Source organism: Schistocerca gregaria, chromosome X (genome assembly GCF_023897955.1).
Source record: "Schistocerca gregaria isolate iqSchGreg1 chromosome X, iqSchGreg1.2, whole genome shotgun sequence".
Lineage (NCBI taxonomy): Eukaryota > Metazoa > Arthropoda > Insecta > Orthoptera > Acrididae > Schistocerca > Schistocerca gregaria.
In genome coordinates this window covers 487491097-487505799 of record NC_064931.1, presented here as the reverse complement: position 1 = coordinate 487505799, position 14703 = coordinate 487491097, and the positions used below count along the sequence as shown (strand labels likewise).

The 14703-nt window shown below is 38.5% G+C and overlaps 1 protein-coding gene across 1 annotated transcript in view; it reads left to right on the top strand.

Moving 5' to 3' along the window:
- LOC126299178 (ATP synthase mitochondrial F1 complex assembly factor 1-like) overlaps positions 1–14703 on the top strand; it is a 54413-nt gene that overhangs the window by 11099 nt on the left and 28611 nt on the right. Inside the window, exon 3 of the mRNA XM_049990946.1 lies at positions 4303–4365. Within this exon, the coding sequence (XP_049846903.1) occupies positions 4303–4365 (63 nt within the window). The remainder of the gene's footprint in view (positions 1–4302; positions 4366–14703) is intronic.

Sequence of the window (14703 nt, the reverse complement as noted above, 5' to 3'; positions counted from 1 at the left end):
TATCTGAAACCAAGTTTTTTATGGTTGCTCACAATTTACTAAAAATGTGTGTTCCTGAATATTTTACCCCATTTTGGACCAAGGTCAGTGATGTTAGGTGTTTATATAGATCGTTCTTATTCCTAGTATTGATACTATGTATTGAGCTATTGGTTGGAAATAGAAATATATTACTTACAACAAATTTCATTAATGAATAAATATACTGAGACACAGTGGTTAGGATACAAAGTTCCTTGAAAATATTTTCAGAGAACCACTTAACAAGTCCGTGAAAAGATCATTAAAAATCCCTTCCATTGCTTCCTCTCAATGGGATTCATTGTAACACTAATATTTTCTGTGAAAAGAACCAATTATTCTTGTTGAATGTTAAGAAGAAGATCATTCACATATAAAAAGAATTGGAGCAGACCCCAATATTGAACCCAAAGGGACTTCTTTTTTTACTTCTCCCTCTCCACTAAAATTTTTTACCCTTCCAACATTGCTGGACTTAATCATCACAACTTCTTGCATTCTGGTCAAGTATGATTAAAACCAGTTGTGTGTAAAGCCATAAATTCCATAAAATTTGAGTTTTTCAAGTATGTTAACATAACCTACACAGTCAAATGCTTTGGAAAAATCACAAAAAGTGCCAACTGACAACGTTTCATTATTTAAGGCTTGTACTGTTTGGTGAGTGGATGTATAAATAACATTCACTGTCAGGCAACCTTTCTGGAATCCTAAAAATGATATGCTATGAGGGTGGCCTGGAAAGTTCTCAGAATCGCCATGAGATGTCAGTGCTAGTGCAACGAGTTGTTCACGTGATATTCATTGGACTGTTGCCTGTAAACTCGTACCATGTCAGTGCTCTTGTAAGAGAGCTGTGGCAGTGATGTGGCTCTGTTGTTCCCACGTAGTGATTTGCAAAGATGGAAAAAATCGAGATATGAGCAGTGATTAAGTACTTCGTAAAGAAAGGTATGAAAGCAAAGGACATTCATGCTGATTTCCAGAATACACTAGGGGACTCTGCTCCTTCATATTTAACTGATGTCAAGTTAAATTTGGTCGAGAGAGCTTAGATGATGATCTGCTCAGTGGTCGGGAAATCATAAGTGCACAAAATGGTCTTGAAGGATCGCCGATTGAAAGTGCCTGAAATTGCTCACGCTTGCCCGATGTAATCTGAAAGGGTATATCACATTTTAACTGAAGAATTAGAAATGAAAAAATTACCTGCAAGATGGACGCCACGACTCTTGACGCCATTGCCATGGCAAAATTACACGAACTAGGGTATGAATTGTTGCCACGCCCACCTCATTCAGCTGATATGGCTTCGTCAGACTTCTATCTTTGCCCAAAGCTGAAAATTTTTCTTCGTGGACGAAGATTCACTTCAAACAAAGTACTGATAGCCGGAGTTGACAACTATTTCGGAGGCCTGTAGGAAACTCATTTTCGAGATGGAATCGAACACTGGAGCATCATTGGACCAAGTGCATTAATCTAGGAGGAGACTACATTGAAAAATATTTAAAAAATCATTGATGTAAGTACTTTTTTTCTATTCCATTCCGAGAACTTTTCAAACCACCCTCATAACGTAAATTGTTTCAGCTTAAAATTGATACTAATCTTGAGCACAGTATATTACCTTTTTGAATGTTTTGGAAAAAGATATCAGTAAGGAAACTGGACAATAATGATACAAGTCTGTCTTTTCACGTTTCTTATGGAAAGGTTTAATACTTGTTTATTTTAATCTGTCTGGAAAAATTACCTGTGCCAGTGATGGATTACATATCTCGCTAAGGACAGTATTTATTTAAGTCAGAACATCATTTCATAATTCTCTTTGAAATTCCTTCAACATCATATGAACTTCTGGTTTCTTTAGAATGTTTTTAATTTTATTACTTTTAATGATGGATGTTGGTGCTACTACTAGCTGCTTAAAATTTTGTGGCGTGACATTTTAAATACATTCTCTGGCTTCTCAACTGAATCACTTAATCTTGTTTTTGCTGCTGCATGTAGAAAGTGATTGTGAAAAGTACTCACAACTTGTGATTATCATTCAGAGCAGTGTCATTTAGTTTAATTGTTATGATATCTTGTACTCTGGCTGTTTTGTCTCACATTTGACAATATCCCATATGGTTTTAATCTTATTGCCTGCATTGTTAATTTCTGTCAGAATGTACATACTTCTTGACATTTTGGGGGCTTCCCTTAAAATGTTACCGTATCCCTCATAGTATGCAAGTAATTTTGGATCTTGATTTATTCAGGTGATTATATAATTTCACTCTTCCTTGTACATGGGATTTTGATTTCTTTAGTTCTCAGAGACTTACTTTTTTAATGGATTTTGTGTATAATCTTTTGAGAAAAGCAACTTTCAAATAGTGACACAAATCTGCTGTGGAATAAGTTGAATTCGACATCACATCTTTCTACAGGGTGAACCAGAGCTCTACGAACATGCTGTCAGAGGTTTTACAAGGTTAATTTTTGAGTATTTTGGTGTAAGAGACCCTTGGCCTCACACGGCTCATTGCAGAGTAGTAATATAATTATGATTGTTGCCCCATTTACCTTGTTGCAGGGGCTGTCACAACAATGAAAAAGACTAACATGCAATTACCAAAATGTACAACACATCAAGTTTTTCATAGATGCCTATGTGTAGATGCAAAAGAACTGTGATGTGGTTGTCATCACAGTGGGAACAGCATAGGCATTGTTGTGCTGCTCTTTGACTGCATTCTGCGGAACCTAACATGAAGCGCATATCAGTCATCTCTTCGTCAGTAAACCAGTCCATACTGCTGTGTATCACTGATAACGTGCAACTAACACTGTCAGAAAAACAAATCTGAGGTAGAATAGTGCAGTAGTGAATGCAAGCTTGAGAGTAAAGAGTAAAGGGAGCATAATTGTTGTCAATAGCAAGTACTGTAAGTACAAGTTTGTTTCCAAACAAGACACACAGCACATAATGTTGACCTTTGCACTGTTGTGCATTATTTTCAGTGCCATACAGATAGAAATCCAATTGGGTCAATGAATCAAATGAATGCAATAAATTTGTAATGAGCTAATGAAGATCATGGTCCCTTATACCATAATACTCAGAAGGTATCCTTGAACAACCTCTGAGAGTTTGTTAGTGGAGTTGTGGTTCATTCTATGCATATACCCATCCCACCTCCTTCAAGTTACTCTTAAACACAGTTTATTCTGTTCTCCTTAGTAAGCCTCTGCCACCTGGCTAAGCTTAGCACTATGTTTCATGATACTTGTTACCTGGGATTCTACACCTAGGTTTTCCTGTAGCATTTGGCCATACCCTGCTATGGTGCAGTAGGACTCTTTTCTTTCTGCTCTACTTTTCTACTGACCTAACGAACTAGTTGTTACTGTGAGGCTGCTGCACTTTGCTTTGCTCAAAAATTTATTGAGGCTCTTCTGCTATTTCAGGTAACAAATCAAATAGATTGTTAACCGGAGTTTGAAATTTGGTTTCTGAGGTTTACTCCTTTTGATTATTATTTGTCACCTTTTCCCAGGTCCCATTCTCCCATCAAAATGTGCCATTTCTAGTTCCACCCAAGTTACATTAATTTTTCTTCCCTGTTCCGTGATTCTCTTGTCTTGACTCCATAACCTACAATTCCGTGTGAGAGCCTCATCTTAAGTTTCACTGGATTTCCTACTGCAATAATCCCAGTGGAACATCAACCTACTTTTACAATAGACTAAAAAGCACTATCATACATTTAAACTGTAATAAAGTAATAATTCGTGATAACTTATATTTTGGTGAGTTGTGCGACTAACTTCCAGGCAGCAGGTAGATGTAGAAACACAAATGTTATTGACCTTTATCATCTCTTTGGAGAACTTTCTATTAGTTTATCAGTCAGTGATGATATAAAATTGCACAAGTTTCACAAAGAGCCATCGTGGGTCATGTCTGATACATGTCAAACCATAATAAGGAGCCATGTCTGGCTCAAATTGTGTGTGTGATAACTGATTCCAACTCTTACAACTTTTGGGACCAGTTACACATGTGAAGGAGGATAGTTTAGTATTGATTTCTGTTCAAACAATTAACGTGTTACGACTTTCACACCTGAATACTCTATTTTATCACACAATGTTTTCTCTCTCTATTGGAACCAGTATGTACATAGTTATATCTTTCTGCAGTATGTACATTAATATTGTTAAGTATTAAACACTTTCAGAGATCTCCACTTGTTTACTTTTTTAACAGTAAAAAATCTGTTGTTCCAGAAATTATCTGATATTATGAAAATGGAATTAATTGAGAACAAAACTGCAGATGAAGTGAAGCAAGTAAGTATAGCAATAATAATAGTATTCTTTCTTCAAAAATACTGTAAAAAACATGTGTATGAGTACTGTTTGAATGACATTCCCTAGATAAAGATTATAAATTCATTGCAGAAAGGTACTAGAAAAAGACAATGCTATGTCATGTAGACTCCAGTGCAGTAAAAAAGGTCTTACTGCCTTTCTCTGTGGTACCCTTTATCTAGCCAATACCAGTTTTGGACTGGTATGATTCTTTTCAAGTTTAATGGAGAACCAACCTTACAATGTGTGGCATTATGAAATTTATCATCTTCAGTGTGCTCTCCTCACCAAACCATTCAATGCTTCATACAAATTTTCCATTGTTCCTAGCAGTGCTGGAAGTACGCTTTTGCTAACAAAGCTTCCACACTGTCAGATCTTGTCTCTTTAAGTGCCAGTTTGACCTGAAAAAAATAATAGGGAGCCAATTGGAGTGAATAGGGTGGGGTGGTCCAACCTGGTGATGCCATATTTCACAAAGACCTTTGCAGGCAAGGCAGGATGGAATGTTTAAATTGTCTTTGTGAAGCATCCAGGATTTGGTGTTCCACGTCAGAATGTCTCTTCACTCATTTACGAATGGCAGTCAGATTCTCAATGTAATAATGTTGATTGACTGTGATATTTGAGAATGATTTTAAGGGATCAGTTTATCAATTTTGTCAACGTTGTTTTCTGATTTTGATGTTGGAGCTCGTCCAGTATAGAGATTATATACAATCGTTTCATGTCCTTCCTTAAACCTTTTAAACCACTCAAAAACTTGTGTTCCGATAATCATACACTTCCATACATAACTGCCATGAGCTTCTATAGTAATTTATGCAAGTTTCTTATGAAAATTGAGGTTAACTTTTTGCTCTGTCAGAACACTTCGCATTTTCTGTGGAAGGACTTCAATGGATGATTGCTACAGCGAGACTAAGAGGCATATAACCATTCCCATTGACCTCAGGGTGGGATAAGCATCAACTCACACAAAAATGTTCACACCAGCTGTGGCACAAAATGAGATTTTCACTCTGCAGCGGAGTGTGTGCTGATATGAAACTTTCCCGGCAGATTAAAACTATGTGCGAGACTGAGACTCGAACTCGGGACCTTTGCCTTTCATGGGCAAGTGCTCTACCATCTGAGCTACCCAAGCACAACTCACAGCCCGTCTTCACTGCTCTGCTTTCACCAGTACCTTCGTCTCCTACCTTCGAAACTTCACAGAAACTCTCCTGTGAACCTTGCAGAACTAGCACTCCTGGAAGAAAGGATGTTGCAGAGACATGGCTAAGCCACAGGCTGGGGCATGTCTCCAGAATGAGATTTGCACTCTGCAGTGGAGTGTGCGCTGATATAAAACTTTCCTGGCAGATTAAAACTGTGCGCTGGACCGAGATTCGGACTCAGGACTTTTGCCTTTTGTGGGTAAGTTTTAATCTGCCTGGAAAGTTTCATATCAACACACACTCCACTGCAAAGTGAAAATCTCATTCTGGAAACATGCCCCAGGCTGTGGCTAAGCCATGTCTCTGCAACATCCTTTCTTCCAGGAGTGCTAGTTCTGCAAGGTTCACAGGAGAGCTTCTGTGAAGTTTGTAAGGTAGGAGACGAAGGTACTGGCGGAAGTAGAGCTATGAGGACGGACCGTGAGTAGTGCTTGGTAGCTCAGATGATAGAGCACTTGCCCGTGAAAGACAGAGGCCCCGCTTTTGAGTCTCGGTCTGGCACACAGTTTTAATCTGCCAGGAAAACTTCAGCTGTGACACGTTTGCTGGGTGAAGAAGTGGTGGTGGTGGTGGTGGGGGGGGGGGGGGGATGGATGGAGGGAGGAATCATAGTACCTATTCTGTCTCGATCTAGTGTAATTGCACGATCTAGTGTGACATTATGTTTCAAAGTGGTTGTACATTGTGCGTCTGATGTGGGATGTAGGGACCAGCCTGGTACTTACCTAGATGGACGATGAAAACCATCCAAAAACCACATTCAGGCTGGCCAACACACCAGCCCACATCATTAATCCACAAGACGGAGTTAATACAGCAATGGTGTGCCTCCCAGTGTCCTGGAAGCAAGCACTTTAATGCACTTGGCTATCCAGGTAGGTTAGAATACTATGTGCACAATACCTTAGTGTTTAGAGGATATAAAAACAAACAGTTTGTTATGTGACAAAAATGCCATAGGTGCCCTGTTTACCCTCTAGTGTTCCATGAAGGTTTTGACATTAGTGATATTCAAATTGCTGTGTGATAAATATTGTTTTAGAGATGTTGCTGACCTCCAGTGGATTTCTTTTTGTGGGGAGACATGGAGCGTTTGATGTATGAGACATCAATACACACTCCAGAAGAGCGTGTTGCATGTTTGGCTGAAACTACAGCCATTATTCATGAAACACCTGGCTGTTTTGAGCATGTTCGACAATCATTAGAATGTAGATGCCAGTTATGCATTAATGTTAACAAATTACATTTTTAGCAGCATCTCAAAAACAGTATTCATCATATGGCAGTTTAAACACCATCGTCATCCCTAAATGTCACTAGTGTCAAAACCTTCAGTGAACCCTAGACAGGAAATGGCGTGCCTATGATATTTTTGTATATAAAAAGTGTTTCTTTGTGTTTTCTCTAAAAACTCAAAAATTTTGTACACACAGTTTTTACACCCATTTTGTAGGTCTGATTCATCTATATTAAACAGAATTTTTTAAATTTCCATCTCAGTGTATTATTTTAGCCTCAGTATAAAAAAAGCACACTGACATGAAAAGACTTCGTGACTCTTAGAAAATTTCATGTGCCATTTCATGAGGAATTGTTTTAAGAAATCTTGCAGTGTGTACTAATGGAACTCCAATTTTTCAGTAGGAAAAAAAATCAAGAATGCAAAGTGACTAGACATTACATCTGAAATTTGATGGGGGATTGGGTGGGGGGGGATGTGGGATGAATTGATAAACTTTACCACTTTTTCCAACATTTTGTTGCAGCTCACAGTCTACTGGTATTATGAGACATAGGCATTTGATGCTGTAAACTGTGAATCATAGTGAAGTCAGTTTTGTGACGGTACTGAAATTGTGTCCTGTTACATGGGGTTCTCTAAACATTTTATGATTCTGATAGTTTTCAACTTGTCAAACGGGAATCTGAATAGTGTAAGCATGTAATGTACAGCTTTTTTCCTATCTGAGAAGATGGTCACTACAACTGAAACTTGTACGGAATAAAGAATAAATTTTACAGGTGATGGCAGATTTAGAGTTCATAAAAATTCCTAAGGCTGTATCAAGTCACTTCATTAAACTGTTAATTATGGAAGTTTTTCTTTAACAATTGTACAGACAGTTGGAGAAACTTACATGAAAAACGAAAGGAAAAGAAAAGCCGTTCTCAGTATATGTATGAACCATGAAATCCCCCACTGTTCCCGATAGTGGCAGACTCACTTTACCAAGTCAGAGAGAAAAGAAGAAAAAAATCCTTTTAAATAAATGGATCCTATCCCACAGAGGAACATCAATGGATTCAGAAATTACATAGAGGAGCTAAAACTCGTAGCAATGGAAAGACCATCGGCATGTGCCTACTCCTTAAAGAATCTAACACTCCTGTGCTAAGAGGCTTTGCCCACTACAGGAGAGAGAATGAAAGACAATGTTGCTGTGTTCATCAGTGAGACGTTCCACTCCAGCCACGTTATTATCACCACTCACTTTAAAAAGTTCGTACTGTGGCTATTCACATAATGCATATCATCACAGTATGCTGTATGTACTTACATCTATACCCTGCAAAACACCTTACTGTGTTTGTCAGAAGGACCTTGTGTACTAGTGTCATTTGTCCCTTTTCCTGTTCTATTCACATATTATTTGTGGGAAGGACTAGTGCATGTAATACTGCATGTGGGCTCAGATCTCGCTGATTTTATCTTCATGGTCTTTTCCCAATTTATCCATAGGAGAAAGCAGTATATTGGTTGACTCTTCTATCAGTGTACGCTCTCAAAAGTTTAACAGTAGACCAAACCGTGATGCAGAAAACCACTCTTGCAGCATCTGCCATTGGGGTTGACTGAGCGTGTACATGATGCTTTCATGCTTATGAAACGAACCTGTAATGAAACATGCTGCTTTTCTTTGGAGCTTCTCTATTTCCTTTATTAATGCTGTCTGGTACAGAAAATAGACTGACTAGCAAGTAGTGGTTAAATGAGTGTTTTGTAAGCTATTTCCTTTGGTGATGGACTACATTTCCTGAGAATTCTTCCAATGAATCTGTCTGGCATCTGCCTTAGCTGCGATTAATTTTGTGTGGTTGTTCCCCTTTAAATCACTCTGTATGCATACTTTTAGATATTTTATGGAAGTAGCTGCTTACAGTGATTATGTGCAGTCATGCAATCAAACAGCGTAGGATCTTTCTCTCTATATGTTCACTGTATATTACATATATGTTGAGGGTCAATTGCCACTCTGTGCACCATGCATCGATCCTCTGCAGGTCTTGCTGCATTTTGCTACAATTTTCTAGCATTGTGACTTCTCTGGATACAACAGCATCATCCAAGAAAAGTCTCATGGAACTTCTGACATTATGTACTAGGTCATTTTTATTTATTGTGAAAAGTAATGGTCCTGTAACACTCCCTTGGGACACGCCCAAAGTTACTTTCAAGTCTGAAGACTTCCCTCCGTTCAGGATGGCATACCATGATCTGTTTGCTAGAGATGCTTCAGTATGGTCACACAGTTAGTCTGATGTCCTATACGCTCGTATATTGTTCATTAGGTGGCAGTGCAGAACTGTATCAAATGCCTCCTGGAAATCAAGGACACAGTAACTATCTGGGCATCTGTATCTACTGTTTTCTCGGGCTTGTGGATGAACAGAGCAAGGGGTTTCATAGGATTGTTGTTTTTGGAACCCATGTTCATTCCTAAAGAGGAGATTTTTGGTCTCCAAAAATGTCATAATATGAAAATATAAAACATGTTCCAAAGCTCTACTGACATCAGACATATAGGCTTGTAGTTTGGTGCTTTGGTTGGATGACCATTCTTGAAAGTGGGAATGAGTCTTGCTTTTTTCAATCTTTAGGGAAACACCTCTCCTCTAGAGGCCTATGGTACACTGCTTCTTGAAGAGGAGGAAATTCTTTTATATATTCTGTGTAGAATCAAACTGGTATCCTGTTAGGTCCAGTGGCCTTTCTTCTGTTGAGCGATCTCAGTCGTTTTTGTATCCCTTGGTTATGTATTTTGATATTTGTCTTTTTTTCATTCATACAATGATTTAAAGAAGGAACTACAGTGTGATCTTAATCTGTGGAACAATTTTGGAAAAAGACATTTAGTATTTCAATCTCTTCTGTGTCATCCTCTGTTTCAATCCCATTTCATCACAGTGTCTGCACAGATGGCTGGCTTCGATCCATTTATTGATTTAGCATAAGATCAAAGCTTCTTAAGATTTTCTGTCAAGTTGTTAGACAGAATTTTACTTTCAAATTCGTTGAAACTTCACTCATGGTTCTCCCTACAGTAATTTTGGCTTTGTTTAATTTTGGTTTATCTGTGAAGTGATGCTTTCTTTGCTTTCATAGCAGTTTTCTGACATGGGTGTCGAATCACGGTAGGTCTTTTCCATCCCTACAATTTTGCTCAGCATGTACCTGTTTAAACATATTGTATAATGCTCTTGAACTTTGTCCATTGATACTCAGATTGTTACTGCTGGAGATGAAGTTTTTGTGCTGAAGATGAAATTTTTGTGCTGACTGCTCAGATAATCTGATTTTTTCTCTTGTTGCTCTTGCTAAGCAGAAATATCTTCCTGCCTTTCTTTGTATTCCTAATTACAGTGTACTCCCTGAGTTGGAAAGCTTAGGTCTGTTGCTCACCAGCAGGTCTAACTTGTTATTTTCATGAGTCAGTTTTCTGGTTAACTGCTCAAGATAATTTTTGGATAAAGCATTTAGAACAATTTCACATGTTTCTCTGTCTCTACTAGTCATCATCATCACATGAGTGTCTCAGTCTATAGCTGATAAGTTAAAATTTTCACCCAAAACTATAACATGACCAGGAACTTCACACAAAATATTCTGCAGGTTTCCCATAAATTGTTCTGCCACTACCGCTATCGGGGCAGGAGGTCTATAAAAGTATGTGATGACCCATTTTGATCCACCTTTAACACTTACCTTCACCCAAATTATTTCATATTCTGAATCTGTACTAATCTCACAAGATGTTATCATAATTTTTGTTGCTATAAACACATCACCACCACCAGCATTAAGCCTATCTTTGCGAAATACAGTTCAGTCAGAGTATGTAATTTTATACTATTGAAAGTGGTTTCAACCAGCTTTCTGTCCCTTGTACTCTGTGAGCGTTGTTATCGTTTATAACTGAGACTAGTTCCAGAACCTTTCCATAGATGCTCTTGCAGTTAACTAATACTATATTAACAGTTCCTTTCACCAAGAAGCTCTCATATGGTTAATTCAGGAAGTTCTCCATTTGACCCATCTTATAAGCAATATGTATCTTGAATAGAAGCCAAGTAATGCACTTCTGTTTGACAGCAGGTATTTCTTTGCCCTCGGTGTTGTGCTTTTGTTCGCCTAGCCTTGCAGACAAGGTTCAGTGGGAAGTTGTTCAGAACTTCAGTTGAGCAACCACTTTCTGGTTTACCTCTCAGAAAGGCTTGTTCTAAAAAGGAAACTACCAAAATTGCTCTTTAGTGCAGCAAACTGAGTATTGTTAAGATAGAGAGATTTGAACACTGAGACAGTGACCGGGACAACATCACAAGTGTGGATCACTTTTCTGCTGAAGTATCCATCCCATACTCTTCAGGATAGTAAAAAAGGCAGACTGTACCATAGTGGAATAAAGAATGTTGCTCTGCAACCTAGACAGGTATGTGGAATTGCAAAGGTAAAAGTTCTGACCATGAGAAGAGAACCTGGAAGGGTACCTTAAGTGCAATGTCCGTGTTACTCTGTGTCTCCATGAAGAAAATTTGTCAAATTGTAATAAACTGATTTACAGGTGTTGATCTAATACTGTGAGTTACATACTTTTTTTTGTTAACATTGCCTTTTTCTGCATTTATTGTCTCTATCAACCCCCACCCACTCAATGACCAGTTCCAGTTCTCTCAAGAAATATCCTTTACAAGTAGGTTCTTCCATCATCCCAACACAAAGATAGCATATACAACAAAACTACAGAACATTCTCACTGCCAACTTTGACCTTATGATGTCACAACAAAAGCATTGCACACATTATAGTCCATGATCTACCAACAAAGATAATAGATGTTCAATTTGCAGACACAGTAAACACCCAAAGTGGCAGTAATACTCAGAACAGAAGTTCAGGAAAGACAACGTAAGTCACTGGTGAAAGTTTAAATGTTAAATGAGTCACACAGATACACTGAGACTGTGAGTGACGGAAAGAGACTTTTCTGCATGGGATTATGCTTGTACCAGTTGGGAGCAGATTTGGAACCATTTTTTATATTATAGTGAATAATCGCGGTGCCCTGAAATTTCACATACGTCTTGTATGCTAATTGCCACTGACTCTCGCTGAGGTCTGGGCGTGGTGATAGCTACCTAGGGACTGAAGATTTTGGGATGGGCTGTGCTATGTAAAGATTGGCATATGAAAATAACATGATTACACAAAGTAATTAACAGTTTGAAAAACTGCTAGGTAGGCTTTTGATAATTTATATGTATGTTACGGTAGTAATTTGGTTTACAAAATATGTGGTGGCTTAACAAAATGTAAAAGTTTGTGGAACTCATTTATATGCTTGCATTGGGAATAACCCATCTTAAAATTTATGATGAACTATACAATTTCTTAATTAATGGCTTAATTACTTTGCAAAGGGGATCATTTAATTCATAAAAATTAGGCGACAAAAGTGTAGTGGTAAAAGCTGGAATGTTAACATGTACAGTGGCTAAATCTGCAGTGGAAAATCTAAGTGTATCCGAAATTTTACATTAATTATCTGGTACGTTTATTAGTTACAGGAAAATCAAGTCTCGATGCCAGTCTTTTAATGAGTGGTGTCAATATGTCCAAAACAATGTATTAGTTCACTCAGAAGCTGATATTGCATAGTGTAGTAATAAGTTTATAGGCAGCTTCTATCATTTCACTCATAAATATACAGAAAGACACACAAACTTGAGTTATCAAGATTTATTCACTTGCTTAATCAGAATGGAACTTGACAACCAAAGTAAACAGAGAAATGTCGATCTAGAATTAAGACTAAACATAACAATGCGAACTGAGCCAGTTGGCCAAAGAATATGTGCTCTCAATCACTGTTCGAATTTGGCATTCTCCCCCTTAGTATAGCAGAGCTCCAGTGATGTGCGAGTATTTATGTTGTACCTGTCAACCCTCGCTTGTATAGGTTGCTGGCATCTTTACTGCTTCCTGCAGGCTTGTTTGCTGAGTCAAGGATGATGCTGCTGTTGGCTGACCAGTACCACAATCCAGATGACTCGAAGTCGCTGATTTAGTATTAGAGGTATCTTCATGTTGCGCGGATACGTCTGGCGTTAGAAAATATGCCTGTTTTACCTGTTCCCATGACACTGCCTTTGACATGTCATTGCACATTATTTGCACTATATGTACCTCACATTTTAGCTCCTGGAAAGGTTCAGAGTGTGGTGGTTGCATTGGCGAGCATACCATGTCTGTTTGAAGCATCACATGTGAGCTTGTTTTAAGGTCCTTGTGAATGAACACACTCTGTTCTCTGCTGCTGAAGGATGCAGCTTAGCCATTTAGAGCTTGACATGTTGCAGCATATAGCCCTGGATCCATTTGTGTTTGTTTGCCCCAATGGTGGATCCTAAGGAGTTAGTGGGTACAGAGACAGCACACAAAATAATAAGGTGCACACACAGTGTTTAAGAAACTTCTTTTACTTAACTTGAATAACAGCAAGTCCAGAGCACAGCCCATAGTAAGTCCTTGAGATAGGCCAGTTTGATATCTACAATAACAACAGATACTGAATGACAACGCATGGCCTACATAGGCAGAACTGAACTGACTGCCAGACTAGACTTTGTGCAGCATCCTTTATGTTTGCTTTGTGGCAACACTAGCCACATGGAATGATGAGGGTGTGTCATGGAGCCAGCCACAGATTGGTAGTAAAATCACACGGGCTACCACCAACTTCTATACGTGGACTGGCACAGCATGGTATGAATAGCATATACCACAATTTGCATTGATTTTCCCGGAAAAAAAAATCTCTGAGAACAGTTGCAACATATCTCCATAAACCATCTTTGCAGCAGATGCTCCAATTTCTGGTTTAAAGGCTGTATAAAGTTGCAGCATTCTGGTGCACTGGATATATGACACTGGTAAAAATTGACAATCCCCAGGAATCTTTTTAATTTCTGGTAATACATCAGCAGAGGAATGGTCTTAATGACCTCTATATTTTCTTAGAGAGGACAAATACTGGCAGCTGAGACAGTATGACAGAAATGTCAATTTGTTTTTGACGCAGAACACTTTTTTCCTTATTTGTCACCAGGCCATATTTATATATACTGTCGAACATTGCCTTAAGGTGTTTGTTGTGTTATTCAGCTGCCTTTGAAAATATCAAAATATCATCGAGATAGTTGAAGCAGAAATCCGAGCCCCTTAGGATTTCTCTACGAACCTCTGCCGTGACTGAGCTGCATTCTTTAAACCAAATGGCATGATAGGTATCTGAAAAGACTAAAAGGCATTATTACGACAGGAATATTTTCTTCTGCAACTTGAGCCTGGTTATAAGTCTCCTTACAATCCAACACACTGAATATTGTAGCTCTGGCTAAAACGTTCATGAAACCCCTTAGGGTAGAAATGGGATAGCAGATGGGGATTGTTTGTGGATTTAGAGTGCGGTAATCTCTACAGGGCCTCCAGGTGCCGTCTTTCTTTTTAGCTAGGTGTAACAGTGATGCCTGTGGGATCTTCATATGATCTCTTCAAATTCTGCTTTTGCTATTGAGAAATGGTTGGGTGCTAGTCTTTGTGGCCATCTAGAAACTGGTTGGCTGGGTGTTGTCTTAATGTGATGCACCATGGTATAGAATACTTTCTGTGAAGTGGCTGACAACCTGTTGTCTAGCTTATGTACCAACCAAACTACTCAGTGAGGCCATAGAATTTTTAGCACTTCTGCCTGTACTGCCTATTACCACTTCACTGTACATCTTAATTCATGCCATACTTAACATTTCCAGTCCTTGG